Source organism: Lepisma saccharinum, chromosome 30 (assembly GCF_977018435.1).
Source record: "Lepisma saccharinum chromosome 30, izLepSacc3.1, whole genome shotgun sequence".
NCBI lineage: Eukaryota > Metazoa > Arthropoda > Insecta > Zygentoma > Lepismatidae > Lepisma > Lepisma saccharinum.
In genome coordinates, this window is record NC_139258.1 from 15944736 (window position 1) to 15971327 (window position 26592).

Sequence of the window (26592 nt, forward strand, 5' to 3'; positions counted from 1 at the left end):
GAAGGCTAACTAAATATTGCAGAAATTATTGGAAATAAGAAAACCTGAATATATTCAACAGAAAACAAATTAAAATTAACGACTTAATAGCGTGCCTAGGATTTTCAAAGGGGAGGGTACTTTTTACTTTTTTAGTAATTGCAATTCAAATGTCAAATATTAAGGTGTCCGGTTTTTTTTTTGTCCAGCAGTCTAATATAACAATTTTAACTTAAACATTATTATTATTGAGACACTTGGTTCGCCCCCCCCCCTGAAATACATTTCTAGATGCCTGCCTGCCCACATGTATAAGTTTGTGTTATTTGTTGGAAAAAATTTCTCCCCGAAAATTTTGATCGTGTGGCTCCGGGCCATTGCCCCCCTACTCCCCCCGTGGGCACTCGTGAATGTATGTAATGTACGACAAAACGTTGCGACTTACCTTGCGCTCATCCTACACCGCCTACACTTGTCACAATCGAGACACTGACTCCTGGGGCCTTCGTGTGTCGCAGTGTGATTGTTCGGTGCATGTCAAGTGTCACTCTTTCGTCGTGTGGCCCCGCCCCCTCCAGCGGCCATCCAGTTCCCCCGTGGCCTCCTTCGGAAGATCCTTGGCCTGCCACGGGAGCCATTAGACACGCCAGCAGCTTCCTCTGCGACCGGGTTCGAGTCCTCGCCGCCCGTCTAGAGGAGAGCGTCACAAGGTGAATAATTGATGGGTATCTAGCGAAGGACAATACGGGCCGGAAATGAGAACGGCTCTTTCCTAGCCTTGCAGGTGGAGAGATGGCGAATCGGCGTTCTTTTAGTGCAGATTTATTATAATTCATTTTCATAGTCAGTTCCAAACTTGTTGAGTTGAATTGTTCGTATTCATTTTTAAAGATTTTTACGTGTTGAGCCCGCATCACACGAAACTGGATATCCAGTAGGTATGCCCTAGTTGGCGCTGGACTGGCTACCAATTTGCTAGTTTTCGCCTCACACGATACTTATCAGCGTACTTGTCGATAGACTTTTGTTCCCATACGAGGGAAGTTGTAATGGCGGTCGTGCGAGATGTAAACAATGTATCACTTCACATTTTTAAAACCCGATAACTATTCAACCGAGAGGAATAACGTTTCGAATAAAACGTTATTAGGTACAAAACAATGGCGCTGCTTAAATACATACTTTACAACGTTTACTGTACACGTATGGAAGAATATTTTAGTGGTTTCAATTGTAAACACCGTGCACTAAGCATAGATGGTGTAACTCAACGCGCCTTTCATGCTGTATACGTTATACATTGCTGGAGTAACACTCGGAAACCACAGACAAAAACGCTCCTTTGCACGCTCACAGATTATCTTCACATGGCCAAACTTTTCTCTGATTGGTTGTTCCACAGAATCCAGTCGAGGAAAGCAAGTAGCAATTAGAACATGTCCTATTCCTCCAAACCAGTGAAGCAATCAGCCAGGCGGCTATGATTGCTACCTAGAAAGTTAGTTCAGCGCCAACTAGGGCATTGCTACTAGAAATCCAGTTCCGTGTGATGCGGGCTTTAAACTTAATGAATCTAAAGAAGAAAATAACTTTGTAGTTCAATGGCATCTTCAGACCGAAGAGAACTGGAAGGGGGAGAAATAGCATTTAAGCTTCATCTAAATTGAAGAGTAGTTAAGGGGTAGCCATAGCGCGATAACCAATCAGTATCGATTACCTTAATCGATTTCCAATAATCGATAAGTGATCAATACATTTTTTTTGGGTGAAATCGATTTTTTTAAAATTAGGTGTGGGTGGGGGGTGTTTCCAAATAAGGAGTTGTATGTAAGGGTATGTGGGTGTTGTTAACCTAAGATAGTGATTGATTGATTGACAGGTGTCATATTTATTTATATATTTTCCAAATAAGGAGGGGTTGTATGTTAGGGTATGTGGGTGTCCTAATAATATAGTGATTGATGTGGGTGGGGTAAATGATATGTTTGTAGATTGTTGTATTGTTAAACCTTATTATAGTTGTTAATATTATTGATAATAATATAGATTGATTGATCGATTGTTTCTATAGGTGATTGGTGACGTCATCATCGATTGTACTGGGTGATGTCTCTGGTTGTGTTGTCGTTGCTGATCTGTGCTTGGTGTGTGCGTGTTTGTGGTTTATATAGTAGCGGTGTGTTTGTGGTGGGGGATGAATGCGTGCGCATGCTCTGTGGGGGAGTGCAGGTGCTGTCGGCATCTGTGTGGATAGAATATTTTTAGGCTCTGCGTGGGAGCGTCGACATCTGTGAGTATTGAATTTTTTGCTCTGCGTGATATGTGGATCTGATGAAATTGATCTCTCTGTGGGGGTTCGTTGACATCTGGCGGATGCTCGGTTCGAATGCGTGCGCATGCTCTGTGGGGAGTGCAGGTGCTGTCGGCATCTGTGTGGATAGAATATTTTTAGGTTCTGCGTGGGAGCGTCGACATGTGTGAGTATTGAATTTTTTGGTCTGCCTGACATGTGGACGTGATGAAAGATAATACTCTGTGGGGGTTCGTTGACATCTGGCGGATGTTCGTTTCGAATGTCTCTCTCTGTGGGGGGTAGTTTTGGCGGTATGTGTCCAGTTCAAATATACATCTCTCTCTGTGGCGAGCGTTGGCATCTGACCAAATATATCTCTGTGGGGGAGCGCAGCTGTGTTGTTTCCTGCGAGGTTCGAATGATTCTCTGTGGGAGAGTCCGGCAATGGTGTCTGGTAGTTTCAGTAACTGTTGCGATGTTGTCGGGTGAAGAAGCAGAATTGATAACGTCAGCGTTGAATGGTTGCGGTTGTTTTCCGGGGTATATTGATTTGTATTGTATGGCTGTGATATTGCAAGAGTACACACCAAGGAAGCCCGTGTTTTGTGCTGGTTGTTGGGAAATGCCGCCTAACCAGGAGGGTCATGTATGTTTGACGGAGCATTTTCGTTATTGTGATTCGGAGGAAAGTCGCGACGATAATTGTGAGAACTGTATACGAAGGAAGGTGAAAAACGCGTGCGACTATTTCCGCGATCCGTCGAACGCTGAGCATGTATTTGCATATTACGAGCCAAAGCATGTGGAGGTATGTGGAGGTTGCGACAAAACAGTAATGGAATTGTACGGTGGTCTTCAGAGAATGATCGAGGACAGTGTTTTGATGGAGGATCTTGTACGTTGTTTGGAACGTAATGAGAAGCTCAACGGTCCGGAGTTGTTTTGGGCTTTACGAGGAGAGTAAGGTGAGGAGAAGCAGATGTGCGAAGCAGCTGCACATTGTGTTTTTTTTTGTTTGTTTGTTTTTTGTATGTTTAAGTGGTTTGGTTTGGTTTTGTGATCATTTGTCGCGAGGGGATGAATGCGAGAAGTCGTGCGGGGTCGATGGGTAGAGGTTTTGACGGTCGCGTGGGTGTTTTCTGTCGTTTTCTCCGAGAGGGTGTTGTTCGTACTGACGAGACAGGTATATTGAATAGCGAGAGGTCGCGATTGGCTACATTTAAGAGGTGGGGTGTTAGGTTTATGAATCCGAAATCTCTAGCAAAGACGGGTTTTTACTTTATTAGGTTACCGGACGTAGTAAAGTGTGTGTTTTGTGGTGTTGAGATAGGAAATTGGGAGTTTGGGGATAGTGCAGAGAAAGAGCACAGGCGTTGGAGTCCGTACTGTCCGTTCCTGAGGGGTATGTTTGTGGGGAATATTGAAGCGGAGTAGGCACGGGGAATGGAGTTTGACGATAACGTCTGTGTGAATTCGATAATGTCGCCGTGTACGTGTTTACCCGACAGTTTGGATATGTACTGTGTTTTCCGCAGTATGACCAGTTATACTCCCGAGTACGCTGTGTTTTGTATTGGTTGTTTCGAGGGTTACCCAGACGGCGAGGCTCATCCGTGTGTTAGGGAGCATAATAGTGTCTGCGGCGGCCGTGGTGTAGATGGTGACTGTAATGTTTGCGTGCGGAAGAAGATACGAAGGTGGGTTAGCTACGCCCGACAGCCGGAAAATATGTATCATATGTTTGCACACTTTACTCGCGACCACCGTAGATTAGTCGACGGTTCCGGCGGAGACGACGATACGACGGGAGTGGAGTTTATGTTTTACGAAACTTTGCTTCGATTGGTTGAGTTGCCATCGCTGATGAGGGAGCTGGTGACGTGCATCGCGCAGAACGAGTGGTTGCACGGACAAGGTAAGTGGAGCAGTTGATGTACAATGTGTGTGTGTGTGTGTGTGTGTGTGTGTTGGCACCTGGCCATCTGCGAGGATCGAATTTTTTGCTCTGTTGTTGGCATCCGGCCAGCTGCGCGGATCGAATTTTTTGCTCTGTGGGGGAGCGCAGGTGGCCGGATGCGCGGATCGAATGACTTTCTCTGCAGCTGTAGATGCGCATGCGCGCGCGATCCCTGGAGTTTGGGTAGGATATAAGGGACCGTCGATCGGTGTGAGCATCTTTTGCGGTAGGGAGGACCACAGGTCAACCAGTACGCTATGGTGTTGTTGAAATCGGGTGAGATATACGTGAGCGCCTGCGATATTCTGTTGGACCAATATGAAAGGGGAGAAGGTGGAGGATCGGAGAGGAAGAGGATGATTCTACAGGAGATTATCCGAATGATGGGTCGTGGCGAACCATGCCGACGTCTTGATTTGCTGGAACGTTTGATGTCCGAAGTGCGTAGTTTGGACGGAAACCAGGAGGGAGCGGGAACGTCGTCCAGTAGGAGGGATGACGACACCGGCGGCGACCGCGATTTCCTGGTAGAAGAGGACGACGACGAAGAAGAAGAAAAAGAAGAAGAAGGACAGGAAATGGCACCCCACACGAAGTATGTGGACATCAAAGAAATGAATGTTCGTCGAGTGAAAAAGTATAACGCTACGTGCACTACGACGACCTTTACCTTCAGGTCGCCGGACGAGAGCGGAGATGTCATGAGTTGGGTGCACGAGGGGTTGGATGCTGTGCTGAACCACATCGTGGATCGACACAAACCATCGGACAAAGTGGGCGTGGTGTTGGAGAACAAGTCTGACGAGTCGGTTCGACCGATTGGTTTGTCGTTACGGAGAATAGACCAACTGGGTGCTGATATGTTATGGAATGTGGTCGCCAGGGTGTTGCAATCGAACGCCACGTTCTTGTCGACGGATCTTCTACAGCTGCGTGTGTCCGTGATTGGCATGCCTGTCGGTTACGGACGACAAAAACTGAACTCGCGCGAGCTTGTAGCGCACGAGAGATACGCAAAAGTGAAGAGAAGTGTGGTGACTGTGAAGAGCGAGACCAGAGGTGAGAAGATATGTCTGGCCAAAGCCCTGGTGATCGGTCGGATGTATGCGGACAAAGAGTCAGATCCTGAGTATTTCCGGAAATACCACAAAGCATTTGTACGTGGTCGCAGAGTGTTGACGTCATCGGCGATGGAGTTGTGTAGAAAGGCCGGGGTATCACTGGAGTCGACGGGGGGAGGTCTCGCCGAATTGGCTGCGTTCCAGCGTTATTTTGGAAGTGAGTACAAAATCTTTGTGTTCAGCGATCTGGAGAAGCCGGAGGTGTTGTTCGCCCAGGAGGTACCTCAGGCAAAGAAGTCGATATACCTGTTGCTGAATCAGAGAGACAACCACTATGACGTCATTGTGAATCCAGTGGCTGCGTTCTCGATTCCTTATTTCTGCGAACGGTGTTACGCTTTTTCCCGAAACTTGCGGCACGTGTGCAAAAATATGTGTCATCTGTGTCACACGTCGCCCGTGTGCGAGAAGGAAGATGTGGTGCATTGCGAACGATGCAACAGGATGTTCAACAGCGATGTGTGCTACAATAACCACCTAAGCACTCGCTACGGCGGGGGTACGGTGTGCACGCAGATACGAAGCTGTACGGGATGTTACCAATTGTTGGACGCCACCCATCCGGAGAGTGCAAAGCATCGTTGCGGCTACAGGTATTGCAAGACGTGCAAATCACAACGCGAGATGAACCATCTGTGCTACATGCAGAGGGACAATGGAGGTGGTGAGGAGATCAGCTGCAAGAGATACCTGTTTATGTTTTATGATTTCGAAGCCACGCAGTGCACACCCTATGTCGGTCGACCTTCGACATATGTACACGAACCATGCTTGTGTGTGGTGCAGCAAGTGTGCAGTGTATGCATCGAGGACACAGATATGATGAAAGATTGCTTACAGTGCGGTATTCGCCAGCACTGCTTCGAGGGAGAGGATCCTGTGCGACAGTTTATGGACTACGTGTTCGTGGAGCGACCCTACTTCAAGAGGATTGTGTTGGTGGCCCACAATTTCCGAGCCTACGACGGTATGTTTGTGTTGTCCGATTTGCTTAAGAGGGATGTGGAAGCTCCCGAGGTGATCATGGACGGTACGAAAATCCTGTTTATGAGCGTGGGGAAGAAGTTGCGATTCCTGGATTCCTTGAACTACTTGCAGATGCCCCTGTCGAGTTTCTCAAAGACGTTCGATTTGGAGGAGACAAAGGGGTTCTATCCGCATCTGTTCAACACCAAAGGAAATCGCGACTACAAGGGTCCCTTCCCCAACGACCGGTTCTTCGATCCGGACCACATGTCGCCGCAACACCGCCAGAAATTCTACGAGTGGTACAACAGAGCATCGAAGGAGTGTGTGTTGTACGATAACGCCCACGAGTGTCGCAAGTATTGCATTCAGGACGTCACAGTACTTCGAAGAGGAGTGCTCAAATTACGTCGGTATTTCCTGGACATCGCCAATGTGGACATTCTACAGGACTGTTTCACCATAGCGTCGGCATGCTCCCTGGCGTACCGAAGACATTTCCTCTCGGACAACACCATAGGCGTGATTCCACGTGACGGCTACCGCAATGTGAGTAATCAGAGCAAGATCGCGCTGAAGTGGTTGCTGCATCTGGAGAAGTCGGAGAAAGTAGAGTTGGAGTATGCCGGTAAAGAAAGGGAGCATGTGGCAGTGAATGGCATCGCTGTGGATGGGTACGACAAAACCACAAGGACCATCTACCAGTTCCACGGGTGCTATTTTCACGGATGTCCATCCTGCTATAAGGAGCGATCGAGACCCGTGTCGAAGAATATCCAAGCCGACCCGGCGGATACGATGGGTGCTCGATACGAGCGAACGCAGAGGGTGACATCGAACTTTCGCCTATTGGGTTATACTGTGGTGGAAATGTGGGAGTGCACGTTCCGCGGGATACTGCGGGACCGACCCGACCTCAGCCGCGAACTAGAAGAACATCCGTTTTTTCGGAGTTCTCCGCTGGTGGCGAGGGATGCGTTGTATGGAGGTAGGGTGGAGGTGTTTAAAATGCGAGGAGTGGTTGGCGTCGGTGAGGAGGAGGAGGAGGAGGAGAAAATACGCTACTACGACATCACATCGCTGTACCCGACCGTCAATAAGTTCGCCAAGGCACCCGTGGGACACCCAGAGGTTCTGTTCGGTGCATCAGCACCGACACCAAAGGAGGTATTGGAAATGGACGGCATAGCCAAACTCCGAGTGCTTCCGCCTCGAGACCTATACATTCCAGTGCTGCCTATGAAGACGGGAGGGAAACTGTTGTTTCCGTTGTGTTGGAGTTGCGCAACGGGGCTCCGACAAGAAGGAGAGTGCGACCACACGGATGCGGAGAGAGCAATCACGGGAACGTGGGTGCTGGATGAAGTTCGCCTCGCCGTCGAGAAGGGTTACAAGATTCAGGATGTGTACGAAGTGTGGAGGTACGAGGTGAGCGTCTACGACCCGACGACAGGTGAGGGGGGTTTGTTCGCTCAGTACGTGAACACGTTTCTGCAAATCAAACAGGAGAGCAGTGGTTGGCCAGTGTGGTGCACGGACGATGAGAAGAAGGAGGAGTATATTGGTACCTACAAAGAGCACGAAGGGATCGAATTACGTAAGGAGCGCATCGACAAGAATCCAGGACTGCGTGCTGTTGCAAAGTTGTGCCTGAACTCGCTTTGGGGTAAATTTGCGCAGAACAGTAACAAACCACAGACGTCGATCATACGAGAACCCCGGGATCTCTTTGAAAAGTTGACGGAACCCGGTGTCAACGTGAAGCAGGTGTTGTTTGTCAACGATGACACGGTGATTGTGAGTTGGGACTACCTGAATGAGTGTGCACCTCAAAACAGCAAAGTAAACGTCGCAATAGGTGCGTACACGACAACCTTCGCCAGGATCCGTCTGTACAAGCTGTTGGACGCTGTGGGGGAAGATATATTGTACTGCGACACGGACAGCGTGATATTTCGCGAGACCAGAGGATCACGCGGGAAACTACAGTTGGGCGACCACCTGGGAGATTTGACGGACGAAATGTCGGAATTCGGCGAAGGTGCCTACATTAGTGAGTTTGTGTCCGGCGGTCCGAAGAATTATGCTCTGAAGGTGTGGTCTCCAACAAAGGCAAAGGAGTTCCACGTGGTAAAAATGAAGGGTATCACGTTGGACCACGCCGCGAGTTCGAAATTGAACTTTGATGTGGTGAAAGATTTTGTGCTGCACATGAACGAGAAAAAGAAAATGGTCATCCAATACCCCAGACGGATTGCGAGAAAACGACGTTTCGTGCTAGTGACAGAACCTCAGGAAAAAACATATCAGGTGGTGAATACAAAACGACGGATAAGAGATTCCACGTTGGACACCCTACCATACGGCTACCGTAGCGTCCAGGAGGAGGAGGAGGAGGAGGAGGAATAGAAAAACGGGGGAAATGCGGTGAAAGACACAGTCATTGCGATGGTTCTCCAATGGAAACAACCGTTCCGATGCATCGTGGCTGGTCCTAGTGGTTGCGGCAAGTCGACTTTTGTGTTGAACCTGTTGCGAAATAGAGGTGAACTTATCGATGGAGGAGGATTCAAGAGGATTGTGTGGTGCACTGGTTCAAACTTCGCACCACCCAAAGTGGAAGGGGTGGAACAACATAACGGTATGCCGAATTACGACGATTTGAGGTCCAGCCCTCCATGTCTGGTGATCCTGGACGATCTTATGAACGACGCCTACAACGCGCACGAGGTGTCCGACCTGTTCACCAAAATGTCTCATCACGATCGAATCAGCGTCATTCTTTTGACTCAGAATTTATTTCCTAAAGGTTCCCAATCGCGAGATATCGCCCTAAACGCTAACTACATGGTGATCTTCAAGAACCCGAGGGACCATCTGCAGGTGTCGACGTTGGCGCGACAAATATACCCTTCCAAGTGGCGATGCTTCGAAAAGGTATTTAACGATATCACCCGACAACCATACAGTTATTGTTTCCTGGACTTCACGCAGGACACACCGGAGCCTCTACGTATACGTTCGGAGCTGTTTCCAGAGAGATACAGGTACTGTGCGGTTCACGTTCCCGACCCCGATCGATGTCTGTCGTACGACCGAGATGAGCAAATATATACGCTCCAATAAAGCGCTTTTACATACTCTCCGAACGTCGAACCCACGGATTCGCAAGGCCATCCTCAAGGAGGCGGATCCGAAACTGGTGAACGCCCTGTCCGAGTGTTGCCTGAACGTGTTGAACAAGAACGTACCCGTTACGAAGGTGGTCAAGCGCAAGTTGAGACAGTACAAAAACGTGTTGCGCAAACTCGCCAGCAAGAAGGTGCCGCTGCGGCATCGAAAACGTCTTCTTGTGCAAAAAGGAGGGTTCCTTCCTGTGCTGTTGGGCAGCGTGATTAGCGGTCTGCTGGGAACACTCCTGAATCGGTGAGAGAGAGACATGGCGTCGTCGACACAGTACAGAAAACTGATCATGATGACCCCGGATCAGTTCGACAAGTTAAAAGGCAACGACCTGAATGCGCAACTGTCGGATCTCGATCAGGAGATGCAAAAAATCCTTCGCTCTAAAATCATGGACGATCACCAAAAGTGGTCACTGTATCGACAGACCTTGGACAAGTATCTGCGAGTGATTCGGAGAGGGGAGGTACCGGTGAGCATACCTGTTGTGGTGGAAGGTGATGGTGGTGGAGAAAGCGCGACGCCACCAAAGGTGAAACGAGAAGAAGATAAAAAGATCGAGACACCACCGAGACAGTTTCCATTCGCACAGACGGAACGGTGGTCGTGGCCTAAAGTGGGGGAGGAGGAGTTTGAATCGACGGAAGAAGAAGAGGAGGAGAAACGGAGAGTTAAGAAGAAGAAAAGAGAAGAGAGAACACCTATCAAACTTCGACTTCGAAGACGACCCGTGGGAACAAAGAGACCTTGGTCGAAACACGTAGCATGGGAGCCGCTGAGGATGTGAACAAGACGCTTCACGACGTCTACTACGCTCCCGAGAAGGGGGAGTCCTTCACGACGACGGAGAAACTCTGGGAGGCGACAGGGAGACGGATACCGAAGAAGAAGGTGCGGGAGTGGCTCCAACAACAGGATACGTACACCGTGCACCGACCGAAACGCATCCATTACCCCAGAAGTAGGTACAACGTGACAAACATGGACGACCTATGGGAGGCGGATCTCAACGACATGCAAAACCTTCAAAGGTACAATCGTGGTTGGAGGTATCTGTTGACTGTGATCGATGTGTTTTCAAAACGGGCGTCCGCCGTGGCGTTGAAAAACAAAACAGGTCCGGAGGTGACACGAGGTTTCGCCGCCATACTGCGGAAGGAGGAGGGTCGTAAACCTTTGGTTCTACAGACGGATGCAGGTTCCGAATTTAAAAACACGCATTTCCAGAAACTGCTGAAAGAGAAAGGGATAGAACATCGGATACCCAGAAACACGGACATGAAAGCGAGCGTTGTGGAGCGATTTAACAGAACGTTAAAGACTCGAATGTGGAAGTACTTCACAGCTCGCGGTACATACAAGTACACCGACGTTCTTCCGAGACTCGTGGAAGGGTACAACCACTCGTACCACAGAAGTGTAGGCATGAAGCCAGCGGATGTGAACGAAGGTAACATATACACGGTGTGGAAAAACTTGACGAAAGGAGAGAGAGGTATGCAGAAAGCTACAAAAACAAATACAAATCTCCGAGTGGGCGACATGGTTCGCGTGAGCAAGTTGAAACTCCCCTTCGAAAAGGGGTATGTACCGAATTGGTCGCGTGAACATTTCAAGGTTCACCGAACGATACAACACCACCCTGTACCGGTGTATCTGGTCGAGGACCTACACGGAAACGTGTTGGAGGGTTCCTTTTACGCTGAGGAACTACAGAAGATCATTGTTCCCGCAGACAAAGAGTATCGTATCGAACGCATCCTTCAACGTCGTACTCGTAACGGGAAACGCGAATATAAAGTCAAGTGGCTCGGCTACCCCATGTCATTTTCCTCCTGGGTAGGCGAAGAGGACATTCGGCGAACGAGGTAGAACAAGAACCATGGAGTCCGACGAATTTATGATGTTCCTACCGTCCAACAGTTCAATGGATTATTTTCCCGGAAACACTATCGCCCGGTACACGACCAAACTACCGGAACCCGTAGAGTTGGGTCCGGGGTGGGAAGTGGGTCTGTCCGAGGTTCTCTACCCATTGTATTTCGACAACGTAGTTCGTTTGGACGAGACTCTACTCTTGAAGTTCCCTGTCATGCAGTACGACCACGTGGCGGAGTTGACGATGATGATGTTCGATGCGCTGAAACACGAACCTCGCGAGAAGATGCGCGCCTACATCGACGATTTCATCAGCAACATAGAGGCAATCTTTGGGAAAGGTGTGCACAAAGACGAAGAGGAAGACGAAAGGAGAAGAAAAAAAGTGCGTGGAGAACGAGAAAAGAGAGATGACGTCGACCTCTTCTATGGCATGACGTTACCGATACCAGGAGAAACGCTGATACCCACCCCTGAGGAGGAAGAAGTGGAGGAGGAAGACTCGAACGTAGGACGTGGATCTGTGTCACGAAAATTAGATGATATTGGTGGTGGTGGTGAGGAGAAGAAGACCAAGGAAGATGACCCTAACGTGATACGTGTGCCTCCACCGGATCACAAGAAAAGGAAGATGAATGAAAGTGGCGACGAAGGCGGCGGCGGCGGCGGCGGAGGTGGAAAGTCTCACAATTACCCGTACAACGTGAAGGTACTCTCCACAAGAAACACAATCAAGATCGGTCTTCACGATCAAATCCTGGAACTACCGCCGCAACTGTACACCTCCCCGACCGAACTGTTGGCCAACATTCACAATCTCCTCCCGGACAAGGGGGATGCGGAAGGTACAAAGAACGACATGATCAATACCGCGAGTGCCCTGAGATACAACCTCGACAAGGTGGATCAAGATGGTAGATCCGTCTTTCACGGTGTCCCACCCACGGTCACACCATTCAACAGCCAGCTGGTCTTTGTGTATTGCGACATTATCGAGCACCAATTCACCGGCGACGTCAGGTCCCGCCTGTTGCGAGTGATTTCCCAGGATTTTTCGATGTTGGGTAACCGCACCGTGGCACATCACAAGTTTGACAGAGTGTACTATCACCCGCTCGACAAATACACCTTCGAAACCATCGACATCGAGTTCCGGAACGATAAAAACGAACCCTTACCTTTTCACGCCAACAACATACCATCCCTAGTGGTGCTACACTTTCGACAAAGGCGGCAGCAGAGAGATCCTTAAAAGATCGAGACGTTAGTAGAGATGGACATTCGGAGAAAGTCCGTCACGATGACCAATTCGATCGTCGACTACTATACCTTCCAGGCTCAAACAGGTCGCGGTGTGGGTCCGTACTACCAGGGAAGAAGGTACCAACGTGGACACGGCATATTAGGTTCTTTTTTCCCCTGGTTGTTCCGCACGGTGAAACCGCTGGTGGTGTCTGGTGCTAAAGCGTTGGGTAAGGAAGCGTTGCGGACCGGAGCAAATATATTAGGAGATGTCGCCACGTCGCAAGGACCAGTCCGCGACATTGTACGGAAGCGTCTGCACGAGTCCAGGACAAATCTACAGAACAAGGCTGAGGCGAAAGTGAAGCAGATGACAGGTTCGGGCATCAAACGAAGGCGGTTGAACAGACCACGCAAACGAGCACGAAAGACGACGAGGCTGGTCGGACGAAGAAGAAGAAGAACAGCACGCAACACAAAAAGGAAGACGTCAACGACGACGAGGCGAAGGACAGCCAACGTAGTGCACCATCGTCGTCGTCGCGGCCACAACCGAAGAAACTTCACGGACCTATTCTCCGCGCCCTAGTATAGAGAGAGACTAGAACGTTATAAAGGCACTGAAACCAAGACGAAGATTCCAGTCGAAGTGTTTGTGCTACCCGACGTGGATCTCGCGAGCGAGCGAGCGCAATGACCATGGAGGGAATGTTACCGGAAATGGATATATTCGAGGAACCATGTCTCCAGACGGCGATTACTGGGAACTTCCAGGAAATATGTCACCCCATCTCGTCGATGGACAATGCGACCGTTTATCAGTTTCTCAGCAAGGGACCAAGCAATTCCTACAGATGGTTGCCAACAACACGTCTTGGTGTTACGTGTCGGATGACTAAACCGGATGGAACGTTGTTGACATACAACGCAGCCGAAACAAAGAAGTGGGGTGTGGTGAACAATGTGGAGCACTCGCTCTTCAGTCAAATTAGCGTCTACCTGAACAACACGTTGGTGACAGGTTCTAGCACCAATTACCCCTATAAGTCGTATCTCACCAACGTGGTCAACTTTGGAAAGGACGCTTTGCACACTCACCTTACATCGAGTGGTTTCTACCTGGACACAAATAACGAACCCAACACGACCACCAACGAAGGATTCAAGAAGCGTTGGGAATTGTTCCAAGGTGGGAGCGCCAACGATGCCGACACGAGCGAAATCCAGAATGAGGTGGAACTGATTTCGAGACTCAACGTGGACTTTTTCAATCAGGAGCGGTACCTTCTGAATGACGTGGACATGAAGGTGGTGCTGACCAAGGCGAAGAATGAATTCTACATTTGGGGAGAAGGTGCAACCTCGCCGGTGACAATCCAGATCCTGAAAGCAGCTCTCTACGTGAACCACTTCACGATCAGCCCATCGTTCCTGGTGGCGCACAGCATGGCGTTACAGAAGAGCAACGCAAAATACTTCTTCAAGCGTTCGGAGCTGAAAACCTTCACTGTACCTTCGGGCGGAAAGTCGCTGACATTGAACAACATCACCAACGGCACGATACCGACCTTCCTGCTCTTCACAATGGTGCCCAACAACGCGTTCGTGGGGACTCCCAACACGAACCCGTTCCACCTGACGCCGGAGTCCCTCAACTACTTTGCACTCTACGTCAGAGAACAACTCGTTCAGACTGCACCGTTGGAAATGGATTTCGAGCGTGGAGCGATCACCCGAGGCTACGAGACACTCTTCACTGGGACGAACATCCATCACTCCGACAAAGGTCATATGATCACCAGGGAGATGTTTGCAAACGGTTACTTCATGCTGTGTTACCTACTGACACCGGATCTCGCTGACGACAACAGCTGTAGAAGTCTTCCGGAAAAGGGTGAACTCCGCATCGAGGCACGATTCAAGAACCCTCTCAGCAGGGCGATGACGTGTCTGATCTACCTGCTCTACGACGCATCGGTGGAAATTACAAAAGACAGACGTGTCATCTTTAACCACGACGGGTAGTCCACAAAGATCGCTAAGAAGAAGAAGAAGAATTATAAAACAGTGTTCAATGCCCACATGTGAACTATTTGGACGATGAACACGACCCAGATCCATGATGCCCTCGCTGGAAACCACGTAACCCGGGCTGCATTCCAAGGGGTGTACCCGAGCGACATGTTGGCCGACGTCGTCGTCGTGAAGAAACCTGCAGTGTTCGTGGCCAACACCGACCCATACGGCAAAGAGGGTCAACATTGGGTCGCCATACACGTGGACGTCCAGGGTTACGGACGGTACTTTGATTCCTACGGGATCGAACCTATTCGACCCTCATTTCGTCGCTTTTTGGACCGCAATTGCATCCGGTGGGGGAGCAACTCTCGACAACTGCAGGGCTTCCTCAGCACAGTGTGCGGACAATACTGTTGCGTGTACCTGCATCATGCATGTCTGTCAACGTCGGAATATCCGTTTTACTCGCATTTCACCGATTGTTTCACGCAAAATGATCGGGAAGTAGTGCGCCTGTTTAACCACTATTTCCGATCACCCTGCAGAGCGTCGCCACTGCAGACACGTTGCAACCAGATCTGCCGCCCACGGTACAACAACCACAAACGCACCCCTCCTCCTCCTCCTTGTTGTTGCAGCAGCAAGAAATGACGTCGAACAGCGAGTTCCATAAGTACAGAGAGCGAGACGTGGATGTGGCAGAGAGTCGAGCGGAGGATGTCGGAGACGGAAGTGCGAAGAAGAGGAAGAGGTTCAGCTGTGATGGAGCAGAAGGTGGTTGTGGTAGAGAGCGCGGGAAAAGCACCAGAAGAAAAAGACAACGATTTCCAAAGCACATCACGTTCCCACCCTCCTAGAATCGAGTACCTGCTCCGCGACGCATTGGTGGGCAAATGTGTCATCCTTAACTACAACTACAAACGGTTCAATGAGTACAAGTGGTAACAAAAACAGATCTGTCTCACCCTCCTCCTCCTCCTTGTTGTTTCAGTAGCAGCAGCTGCAGATGTCGTCGTCGTCGAGCAGTGAGTCTGGTGACGCAACCCCATCGATGACGTGGCGGCGACGGCGGCGGCGCTGGCAGCGGGAGCGGCAGTCACATAAGTACAGAGAGCGAGACGTGGATGTGGCAGAGAGTCGAGCGGAGAGGGAGGATGTCGAAGACGGAAGTGCGAAGAAGAGGTTCAGCGATGCTGACAGCGGAGAGCGGCGACAGCCGGGGGAGAGCACCAGAAGAAGAAGAAGACAACGATTTCGCCTACATCCAAGGGACCAAAAAGAGCAGCAGAGTACGTTCCGACGGTGGAGACGGTCTGTTCCTCCTACCCAGCATCGAGTATCTCACTCCGTCGCACACCAAATGCATCCTGATCGGTTATCGACGTGTTTTCGGCGGCGGCAGGGAAGCAGGATGTGTTCCTTGCGTGTTCCTTCGATCTCACCATCTGGACATCGCCGTCGAGTGGAACGTGTTCCGAAAATTCCTAGCGCTCGATCCCGCCCCTATGGCGCGATACTTCAAGACGGGCGAGAGGTACAGCTTCGACCTGAAACCGGACATCGCCGCCGGTGAAGAAGAAGAAGAAGGCGAGGTTGCAGATCAGCAGGAGAAGTGTATGGCTATCGGTACCATGACGTTGTTCTCCAAACACCATCTCATGCTGATCGTGGGCGATAGGAAGATCCACTGGAACGAAGCTGAATTCTACCGTTATCTGAGCATCAGACGACTTCTGTCGGCATACATGACCTTCTACGAGCATCTCCACGAACATGTCTCAGCTTGCGTGCAACGGCACGCCGAGGACGACAAGCTAACCAGGGTACTTCCCCCTCCCCCTCCACGTCGCTCCATACTTCAACGTTTCCACAACGACCTTCTGCGCATCGTGCGTGCGCAGCTGCAGAAACCATAAATATAGTGAAATCTAGAAGTTCGTCGCCCAGTGTGTGACTGCAGCAGCATGGAGAAGGTCGTTTTCGCCGTTGACGAGAGCCTGGAAGTGTCCGTGGTGGACAAACAGGATGCCACTTCGGTCATCTTCCGCAAGGATGAGTCCACGGTGATCCTCGACACGGACAAGTACATCGAGCTCGTGAAGACTCTGTCACCGATATTGCATCTTTTCCACGAACGTCATCTGGATTGTTCTCGTCGCAGAAGCGTCAAGTTCGTCATCACCTCCACGTTCCGAGTGATCGTCAAAGACTGCATGAGTGACTTTGTGGTGATCCTCCAGGACGAGCACGGAAGCGTTGTGATGAGTGCCGCACAATGGGAAGAATTTCTGGAGCTGTATCATCCCATCATGAAGGCTTACTTCCGACGTTGGCATGCGCAGTGACAGAACCTACCAACACCTACTACTACTGACGACATGGACACCCCTTAACTACTTATGTCGATTGTGATGCAGAACAAGCCTTCTACCACTACTACTACTTGTGGCACCCCTTAACTACTTATGGCGATGGTGATGCAGAACGTGCCTATTAAGACTACTACTACCTGTGTGGCACCCTGAACTACTACTACTACTACGAATACTGCTGCTGCTAATGATGATTTCTTATTTTGTATGCTTTTGTGTGTTTTGAGCAATTAAAATGATATGTTCACATATATCCGTTGTGTTTCATTTCAACGCATCCCTTCCAGAAGAGCGGAGAGAGAGAGAGAGCGAGAGCGAGAGCGAGAGCGAGGGAACCCCCTGCGCGCGCGGCGGCCAAAGGCCGTCCAATGGCGCCAAAGGCGCCATTGGACACCACTTTGCGTGATTCTCTCTCTCTCTCTCTCTCCCTCTCTCTCTCTCTCCTAGCCGTAGCATAGTAGACTAGGTCGACTGGAGAGAAGAAAGAGCGAGAGATATGGCTCAGACGCCTCTCTCTCTCTCTCTCTCTCTCTCTTTCCTACCAGGTCGGACTCTCTGCGCTAACCACTACACATCCACGAGGTGGTCGACCGACCTGCTTGCTTTGCGAAAGAGCGAAATGGCTCGAAGAAGAGGAAAAACACGACATCTGGCGGGGCAGCAGCGCTGTCGCTCCCCCCCTCCTCCCGAGCGACAGCTGGCCTAGTCATCGACACCGCCGCCGCTGGAAGTCATTTCTCCCGCGCGGAGGGAAAAACTACATCTGGTATTCTTTACCCTGGGGGCTGCAACACTGTCGGGTTTTCGCCACACGTGCGAATTGTTTTTGCTCACCCCACACGTTCCTGCTGCCGGTTGCCGATCTGGGGGAGATGCCCTCCACGATAAATGAACCTCTTGCAGAGATCTTTAAATGCATAAAAGGACGGAATACGCTATTCTTTCCCTCATTTGTACTTTTAAAACGTGCGCGTGAAAAGTTTGAGTATTAGCAACATGCAACATCAACATTCGCCCGATGTGGTTTCCCTCGTAAGTACCATTCCTCTCTCTCTCGTTTTCTCTCTATCTCTCTCTCATCCTTGGTTCGACACTCGTAGCATATATACACTTGTGTTAGCGCCGAACCTTGTGGCGAAGTGGTTAGAGTCGGACGCCTCAGTAGGTGTCACACACAAATACGTTAGTTTTTGCCGACCCTTGTGGCGGAGTGGTTAGCACACGCCAGCCGGGAGGAACGACCTGGATTCGAATCTTCTTCTGCTTACACAAGCATAAGTTAGTTTTACCGACCCCTGTGGCGAAGTGGTTAGCATACGCCAGAGGGGGAAAACGACCTGGATTCGAATCTCAGTAAGGATACACTCATTACGAATCTTCTCTTTACACACGCATAAGTTAGTTTTGCCGACCCTTGTGGCGAAGTGGTTAGCACACGCCAGCCGGGGGGAACGACATAGATTCGAATCAGCATGGATAGACTCAGTGCGAGTTTTCTCACCAAACAAAACAGTGTACATATACACAGCTATTCAAACTCTAGTTTGAGGTAAACAAACAAACACGCACAGCGTTCAGGGAAAAATCTTTTCTTTATTTAGTTTTGCACACACGTTCTACATTCTACGGTACTTATACATATCACACGCACTTCGCTTAGTGTAGTAGAACCTTATGGGTTCTCCACACACACACACTTGCAAGAAAATGAAAAGAAATAAAACACTTCTATTTGGGGGCACGACTTTATAGTCCTGAATATATCCCCTCTCGATTTGCTACATTCTGTAATAGTGTAGTAGGACCTTATGGGTTCAGCAAACAAAAACAAAAAAAAAAAACACTTCTATTTTGGGGGGCAGGGCCACCAGTTCTGAATATCCTTAGAGAATAACTACATTCTGTATTTAGCGGTGAGAGACTTATCTGCTCCCGCGAAGTTCTGCTTCTTGAATAGTTTATACAAATCATACGCACTTCGCATTGTATAGTAGGACCTTATAGGTTCCTCGTTCACAACTCTTGCAAAAAACATTTCTATTTTGGGACACGACTTCTGTAGTAACTGCATAGTCTGGTACAGGGCCACAAGTCCTTGAATATCCTTCTCGATTGATTGGGCTTTTGTCTCCAATGCTAGGATCAGGTTCTCGATCCCTCCTTCTTTCCTTGTCAGAGCTTCCAAATAGTACGCAGACTCGTCAATCTCGTTCTCACCACAACTTTCTCCCATCACGTGGATTCTTTTGCATGGTAGACAGTAGTCCCCGGGAAACAAAACTGGTGGCGATGTCTGCAAAGAAAACAATACACACTTGTAAATACAAAACATATTTCCTACTTCTTTTTTACTACATTTACCTATATTTTTTACAGGTTGTCACCCGGGAAATTATAGAAGTAGAAACGGTTGAAGTAGGAGGGCGGGTCGTACGGAGGGCCAGATGCGTTGTAGAAAGGGAGGGGAACGTGTATTACGTCCCACCCGATCACCCTTTGGTTCAGGGTGACGTCAACCTATTCATGGGCTGCCGTTTAGAACCCCAAGAACCCCAACAACGGCAGCATAGACCACCCACACCTCACCCGCATGCACCGACACCCCCTTCCCCCAACCCGTCCTACAACTACTCCCCTCCACCTCCTAGAAACAACCCCTCACCCCCGGACAGCTTGGCGGAGGAAGAGGAGGCCGTATTTCAACCCGTTGACGGCCTCCTAGTCCCTGCTTTTGATGACCTACTACCTTACTACCCCCAACAGTAGTAACCTCTACCCTTCTTCTCCCTCTATCCTTCATTTCCCCTTCTTTTCATCTACACGCTTACTTCTTCAAACAGAACCTCCCCGTAAGTACTTTTTTTATTTATTTTATTTTTTACTAACGACATATAAGTGTTATTATTTATTTGTACTCACCATCTTGTATTACTCGTTGAACAATTCTGATGCTAGCAGTGGGACGGACTCTCCTTCTACTTCCGCTATCACTTTCAACTCGTCCTTCCTTCGTCTTCTTCTTCGTCTACTGTAGCTCTCGCCGGCGTCGCTGCACTCGTTCTCGGCTGTGTCGCTGTCTCTGTCGACCTCGTCACGATCCTGTAGCCAGTTAGACAATGTTTCACTTAGTTGCACTTTCTTTCTTTGCGGTCTCTCTCCGGCACGTATCTGTCTTCGCACCCTCCAGAGACTGTACATTAATTCGTCCAGCGGTAAACCCTCCCCCGGATTCATTGCTATCGGCTTCACCAGATTACGGTTCGGATGTGTGGTATTCAATAGGAAATCCCCTAATGTGTGCTGCTCGGTGAGGCGCCCGTGGAACAGACTAGCAAATCCCAACATTTTTGACATAACATAGGATGCTTCCAGATTTGCTGTTTCCGCAGCAGCGGTCAGCAAATCCATCCTTGCCGTGTTTACTATGTACATATTTTGAAATGAACCATATCTAGCAACACCGTGTCCCTCCATTTTACCCTGAAGAAACATTTCCAGAGTGGAAACGCGATTTCCGAACGGAACTGCAACACCATCTCTTTCCCCCATCGTTGGCACCTCTTTCTCCACAATATACTGGACATTACATTCATCCATACACCAAAGCTGGCGACCAAACTTTACATTTACTCTCTCCTCACAAAGACATTTTCCCTTATCACCTATCGCGCTCGCTTCGTAGATATACAAAGGACCACACTCCTCCCCCTTTGTCTGCAAATCTCTGATCACAGACATATCCCTAGTCTGAAAACTAAAGTGAAAATATGACGGGTGATATTTGTGTAACACAAACGATTCACACATTTCATACCCACCGCCGTCGCCACCTTTCTTTGACGAAGTACTCACAGCTACCTTGCAACGAACTGTTGGGGTGGTCCTACGAGGGACATACATCATATCCACATCCCCTTCCCTACATTCTACACTCGTTAATAACTCCCCATCAATACTAGCGGACTCCACATCTACACAGAAACGTATCCATGGACGCGCACAATTCATCTCTCTTAGACAACAACGATGAAGCCGCAACAACCTACAACGAAAACAGAAATACTCTGCGTTACACAACTTCCTTCTTGAATCTACATTCACGTCCGTCGTCAAAGGCAAAACAATCTGTACAATCACGAGTACTTTTATAACTAAACTCCCCGCAATAAACACAGAAAAAATCATCTGACAACCTCGTCCGCAACCCACCAGGCATAAACAAAAACTTGCCTTCGCGACGGAGCACATACATTCTATACTCGCTACAGTTCACATTCACACAGTAGTAACGAGCATACCCGTAATCTGGGAAATCAACCACTTGAACGTCTTTACAGTATGGACAGTGAATTGAACGACTACTTTTTACAGTCCCCAGATACAACGACATCACAACCCACAAACCTCTTTCGGTAATGCGTAAGACAGACAATATACACACCTCAGACTCAGCAGCAGCAGCAGCAGCAAAAACTTCTCCACTCTCAGAGACAGACACATCGAACTCGTCGATGTCAAACATATTTATACCAACAAATCGTGGGAGACTCCTCCCCACACAAACACCGCATTGGTCACAACCACACGCCAACAACAACAACACCTGCACTCCCCCACAGAGATATATATTTGATCCACACACCTGCGATCCCCCACAGAGCAAAAAATTCGATCTGGTCAGATGCCAACGCTCGCCACAGAGAGAGATGTATATTTGAACTGGACACATACCGCCAAAACTACCCCCCACAGAGAGAGACATTCGAAACGAACATCCGCCAGATGTCAACGAACCCCCACAGAGTATTATCTTTCATCACGTCCACATGTCAGGCAGACCAAAAAATTCAATACTCACACATGTCGACGCTCCCACGCAGAACCTAAAAATATTCTATCCACACAGATGCCGACAGCACCTGCACTCCCCACAGAGCATGCGCACGCATTCGAACCGAGCATCCGCCAGATGTCAACGAACCCCCACAGAGAGATCAATTTCATCAGATCCACATATCACGCAGAGCAAAAAATTCAATACTCACAGATGTCGACGCTCCCACGCAGAGCCTAAAAATATTCTATCCACACAGATGCCGACAGCACCTGCACTCCCCCACAGAGCATGCGCACGCATTCATCCCCCACCACAAACACACCGCTACTATATAAACCACAAACACGCACACACCAAGCACAGATCAGCAACGACAACACAACCAGAGACATCACCCAGTACAATCGATGATGACGTCACCAATCACCTATAGAAACAATCGATCAATCAATCTATATTATTATCAATAATATTAACAACTATAATAAGGTTTAACAATACAACAATCTACAAACATATCATTTACCCCACCCACATCAATCACTATATTATTAGGACACCCACATACCCTAACATACAACCCCTCCTTATTTGGAAAATATATAAATAAATATGACACCTGTCAATCAATCAATCACTATCTTAGGTTAACAACACCCACATACCCTTACATACAACTCCTTATTTGGAAACACCCCCCACCCACACCTAATTTTAAAAAAATCGATTTCACCCAAAAAAAAAATGTATTGATCACTTATCGATTATTGGAAATCGATTAAGGTAATCGATACTGATTGGTTATCGCGCTATGGCTACCCCTTAACTACTTGAAGACCTTTCCTCAAACCGTCTCGACGTGAACTCGAGGCAAAGCTTAATGCCTCATAAAATACAAAGTACCAAATATTCCTATCAAAATTCTGGAGGGGGTCTACGAGGCCAGAGTTAAGGCAGCACTATTCTATGGCATCGAACTATGGGTCTGAGAGGGAGGGGAAACCGTAAACGTCGTACAGTCTAGATTCCTAAAACAAGGGCTAGGAGTAGGGAGGGGTACGGCAACATGTGGGGCACTTAGGGAAATGGGAAAATTAAGAGAGGAAGTGGATGCCAAAATGAGGAGCAAGCATTAAATACTGGGCAAAACTGATCACCAGGGAGGGGGGAAATTTGAAGAAACTCTGTGTACAATCACAGATAAAGGGGGGGGGTAATGGGAGGCAATGGGTAGCAAAAATAAAGACGGAATTATACAGTATAGGGCTGGGATGGGTGTGGGAAGAGGGAATAAAACTAACTAACTAACTAACTCTCTAGCCTTCTTAAACCCGAAGGTTCATGGCTGCAGCAACACAGGCCTTCCATCTGTTCCTATCTTGAGCAAGTTCTATATACTCTTTTCCATCCCTACCGATTTCCTTTAGGTCCATCTCAACGTTGTCCCTCCATCTTCGTCTTGGCCTTCCTACAGGTCTCTTACCATCTGGTTTCCCAACAAGAATCCTGTAAACTCCTCTTTCCTCTCCCATTCGTGCCACATGTCCTGCCCACCTAAGTCTTCTTGATTTAATTATTCTAATAATATCTGGACATGAGTACAAATTATGTAGTTCTAAATTATGTAACCTTCTCCACTCACCTGTCTCCTCATCCTTTTAGGTCCAAAGATTTTCCTAAGGATTTTATTTTCAAATACTCTCAATTTATGTTCCTCTTTCAATGTAAGGGACCAAGTTTCACACCCATATAATACTACAGGCAAAATTACTGTTTTGTATATTTTAACTTTTAGTTTCTTAGATATTAAACGAGAAGACAAAAATTTATGAAGAGAGAAGTAACATGCATTTCCTGAATTAAGCCTACTTTTTATTTCCTCTTTAATATAATTTTCATTTGTTAATATTACTCCTAAGTATTTGAATTTGGAAACTGGTTCAAACGAGTTATTATCAATAATTAAATTTTGATTATTACCTAACACTTGGTTTCGGCCTGTAAGCATATATTTAGTTTTCTCTTTGTTAACTTGCAAACCTATCTCTTTAGCAGTTTTGAAAAATATTTTAGCATTATTCTTAATTGTATTCACATCATCCCCCAGTAAGTCTACATCATCTGCATATGCTAACAACTGAGTCACACCATTTAATTTTAGTCCTTCTTTAGTTTCTTTTACCTTCCTTACAGCATATTCTAAGGCAAAATTAAAGAGCAATGGAGATAATGCATCTCCTTGTTTTAACCCATCATGAATTGTAAATTTGTCAGACATATTATTACCCACACGAATTTTACTTTCTGTTTCACTGGTGCATATTTTTATCATACTAACAAGCTTCTTAGGTATTCCAAACTCTACTAATATATTATATAATTTATCTCTTTTGACCGAATCATATGCTTTTTTGAAATCAATGAATAGCTGATGGACATTTTGATTATATTCCCACTTTTATTCAAGTGTCTGTCTGATGTGAAAAATTTGATGTGTAGTTGATCTATTACGTTTAAATCCACATTGATAATCACCTATAATTTCATTAGCATATGGGGTTAGTCTTGTTAAAATAATGTTAGACAATATTTTGTATGTTGTTGAGAGTAGAGAAATTCCACGGTAATTATTGCAGTTCATTTTATCACCTTTTTTAAACACAGGAACAATTATGGATTCTTTCCACTGTTGAGGGATTTCTTCTTTATTCCATATTAAACAAATTAATTTATGAATTTGACATATTAATGAATTTCCACCATATTTAATTAACTCAGCTGGTATTAAATCAATGCCAGGTGCTTTGTTATTCTTTAGCCTTTTAATAGCATCTTTAACTTCAGTCAAGTTAGGTTCTGGAACTAAAGGTTCTGCTGTGTGGACTTCATTTACTTCTGATTTATCTCCTACATGGACATTTAAAAGGTCATTAAAGTAGTTCTTCCATCTATTTAGAATATCGCATGGGTCAGCTAGAAAATCACCGTCTTTATCTTTTATCAAGTTTACTTTAGGTTGCCACCCCTTTCTAAATTCATTTACACCTTTATATAAATCTCTGATATTTTTATTTTTGCTGTTTGTTTCAATTTCGTCAATTTTGCTTTTCAAGTAATCTCTTTTTTTACTTCTAAACGTGCGGTTAACTTCTCGCTTTATTCTATTATAATTGCTTAGATTTGTATCATCCGAGTTATTTAACCATCTAAGTCTAGCCTGATTTCTTATTTCTATTAGATTATGACATTCATTATCAAACCACGGCTTACTTTTTCTTGGTTTATGGTATCCTATACTTTCTTTAGCTGCTGATTCTATTGCATTACGTATGTGCTCCCAATTCTTATTTACGTCTGTTTCATTTATATTTTCATCATCATTTAAATCCTGCAAAACATCAAATCTATTTGACAGTTTAATTTGGTAATCTTTCTTAATTCTTTCATCAACAAACTTTCCTGTATCAAATTTTATAACTTTTAGATTTTGTTGCTTATGATTTATCACTGAGAGTCTTTCTCTTAATTTAGCAATTACTAAATAATGGTCACTGGTACAGTCAGCACCTCTATGTGTACGAACGTCAATTATACTAGTATGCCTTCTCTTATCAATGAGAATATGATCTATCTGATTATGAGAGGGAATAGATGGGAGAATTGATATGCAGATGCTAGGGGCCATACATGCCAGACTGGAAGACATTAACAAACAAACAAACTTTTGGCAGAATGCGACGCAAAAATATCGTTAACATCAGCGAAAATAGTGGATACGGATCGAGAATGGGGAAGGAGGAACTACTTGGATTTGTGTGGGGCAAAAGAAAGGTCAGGATTGGCCTGGTTCAGACTGGGGGGACGGGCACAAGTTAAACTAAAACGGGAGGACGGGAGCGTAGAATGCCCGCTATGCAGTGAAGGCGAGACGAAATATCACATTCTCCTCCAGTGCAAAGAAACAGGGGAGGCAAGACAAAAATATATCATGGAAATAAATGAAGCTAACATTGAGAATATAATGACAAGCGTTATTAGGAGGGAGAGACCGAGAAGGGGGGAGGCGCAAATAAGGAATCTGGGAACTTTCTTACACTACGCCTGGGCAAAGAGAGCAAAGAAGCTCAGTGGGGATAGCGAACATGTGTGAAACGGGGGAGGGGCTACTAAATAAATAAATAAATAAATGTGAGAAAATTTAGGAATTACTCAGGTAACAGTGCAAGTGTAGTGAAAGAGTTGAAATGAATTAGTGGTTGTGAACTCCCAAGCAGTGTGAATGTGGAAGTAGACAGAGGAGGAAGGGTGTAGGAAAATTATACTAAAACATTTTTTTCATCCTTGTATGGTATGTACAGCTGTAAAGACTCATACTGGAAATAAATTATATTCTATTCTATTCTTCCATTCCCAAAAGTTGGGAGCTGTTAACCTTTGAAGCAGATGCGGAGGGAATTTGCATAATTACATCAAAGTCACATATTTCTGTATAAATAGGAGATCGCAACAGGAGCAACGAAGGTACAGATAGAAACTTTCTGAAGTCTAGAGAGCAGAATCTCCTAAATACTTGCTGCTACTCAAGACTTCTTATAAACAAGATGAACGAATGTAATAGCTGCTGTTCATGCTCCCTGAATTTATCCTTCACCAAAGTTGTGAGCAAAATAATAACTGCTGTCTACATTTTCACTTTCCACTGCAAACAAATTACACAAAATAGTTTTACCTAATGTCAAGGGAGG

At 47.1% G+C, this 26592-nt stretch overlaps 4 protein-coding genes across 4 annotated transcripts in view; 2 read left to right on the forward strand and 2 right to left on the reverse strand.

Moving 5' to 3' along the window:
* The window catches only part of LOC145982048 (immunomodulatory peroxidase-like), a 115396-nt gene extending 114913 nt beyond the window's left edge, over positions 1-483 (reverse strand). Inside the window, exon 1 of the mRNA XM_083115631.1 lies at positions 425-483. Within this exon, the coding sequence (XP_082971757.1) occupies positions 425-435 (11 nt within the window). The 5' untranslated portion in view covers positions 436-483. The remainder of the gene's footprint in view (positions 1-424) is intronic.
* A 4003-nt stretch (positions 484-4486) lies between these two features.
* LOC145981741 (uncharacterized) lies at positions 4487-8725 on the forward strand. The gene has a single exon (XM_083115148.1). The coding sequence runs from the start codon at positions 4487-4489 to the stop codon at positions 8723-8725; it is 4239 nt and encodes a 1412-aa protein (XP_082971274.1).
* A 4587-nt stretch (positions 8726-13312) lies between these two features.
* LOC145981742 (uncharacterized protein F54H12.2-like) lies at positions 13313-14644 on the forward strand. The gene has a single exon (XM_083115149.1). The coding sequence runs from the start codon at positions 13313-13315 to the stop codon at positions 14642-14644; it is 1332 nt and encodes a 443-aa protein (XP_082971275.1).
* A 4636-nt stretch (positions 14645-19280) lies between these two features.
* LOC145981698 (uncharacterized) lies at positions 19281-20333 on the reverse strand. Its single transcript, XM_083115096.1, has 2 exons — positions 19930-20333; positions 19281-19303 (listed from the first exon to the last, which is right to left on the reverse strand). Exon 1 carries the CDS (start codon positions 20242-20244, stop codon positions 19939-19941), a length of 306 nt encoding a protein of 101 aa, XP_082971222.1. The 5' UTR covers positions 20245-20333; the 3' UTR covers positions 19281-19303; positions 19930-19938.
* Between the last annotated feature and the right edge of the window lie 6259 nt (positions 20334-26592).

Coding starts and splice junctions, on each gene's coding strand:
- LOC145981741 (XM_083115148.1), top strand. CDS start 4,487: ATGGTGTTGTTGAAATCGGGTGAGATATACGTGAGCGCCTGCGATATT.
- LOC145981742 (XM_083115149.1), top strand. CDS start 13,313: ATGACCATGGAGGGAATGTTACCGGAAATGGATATATTCGAGGAACCA.
- LOC145981698 (XM_083115096.1), bottom strand. CDS start 20,244: ATGAATCCGGGGGAGGGTTTACCGCTGGACGAATTAATGTACAGTCTC.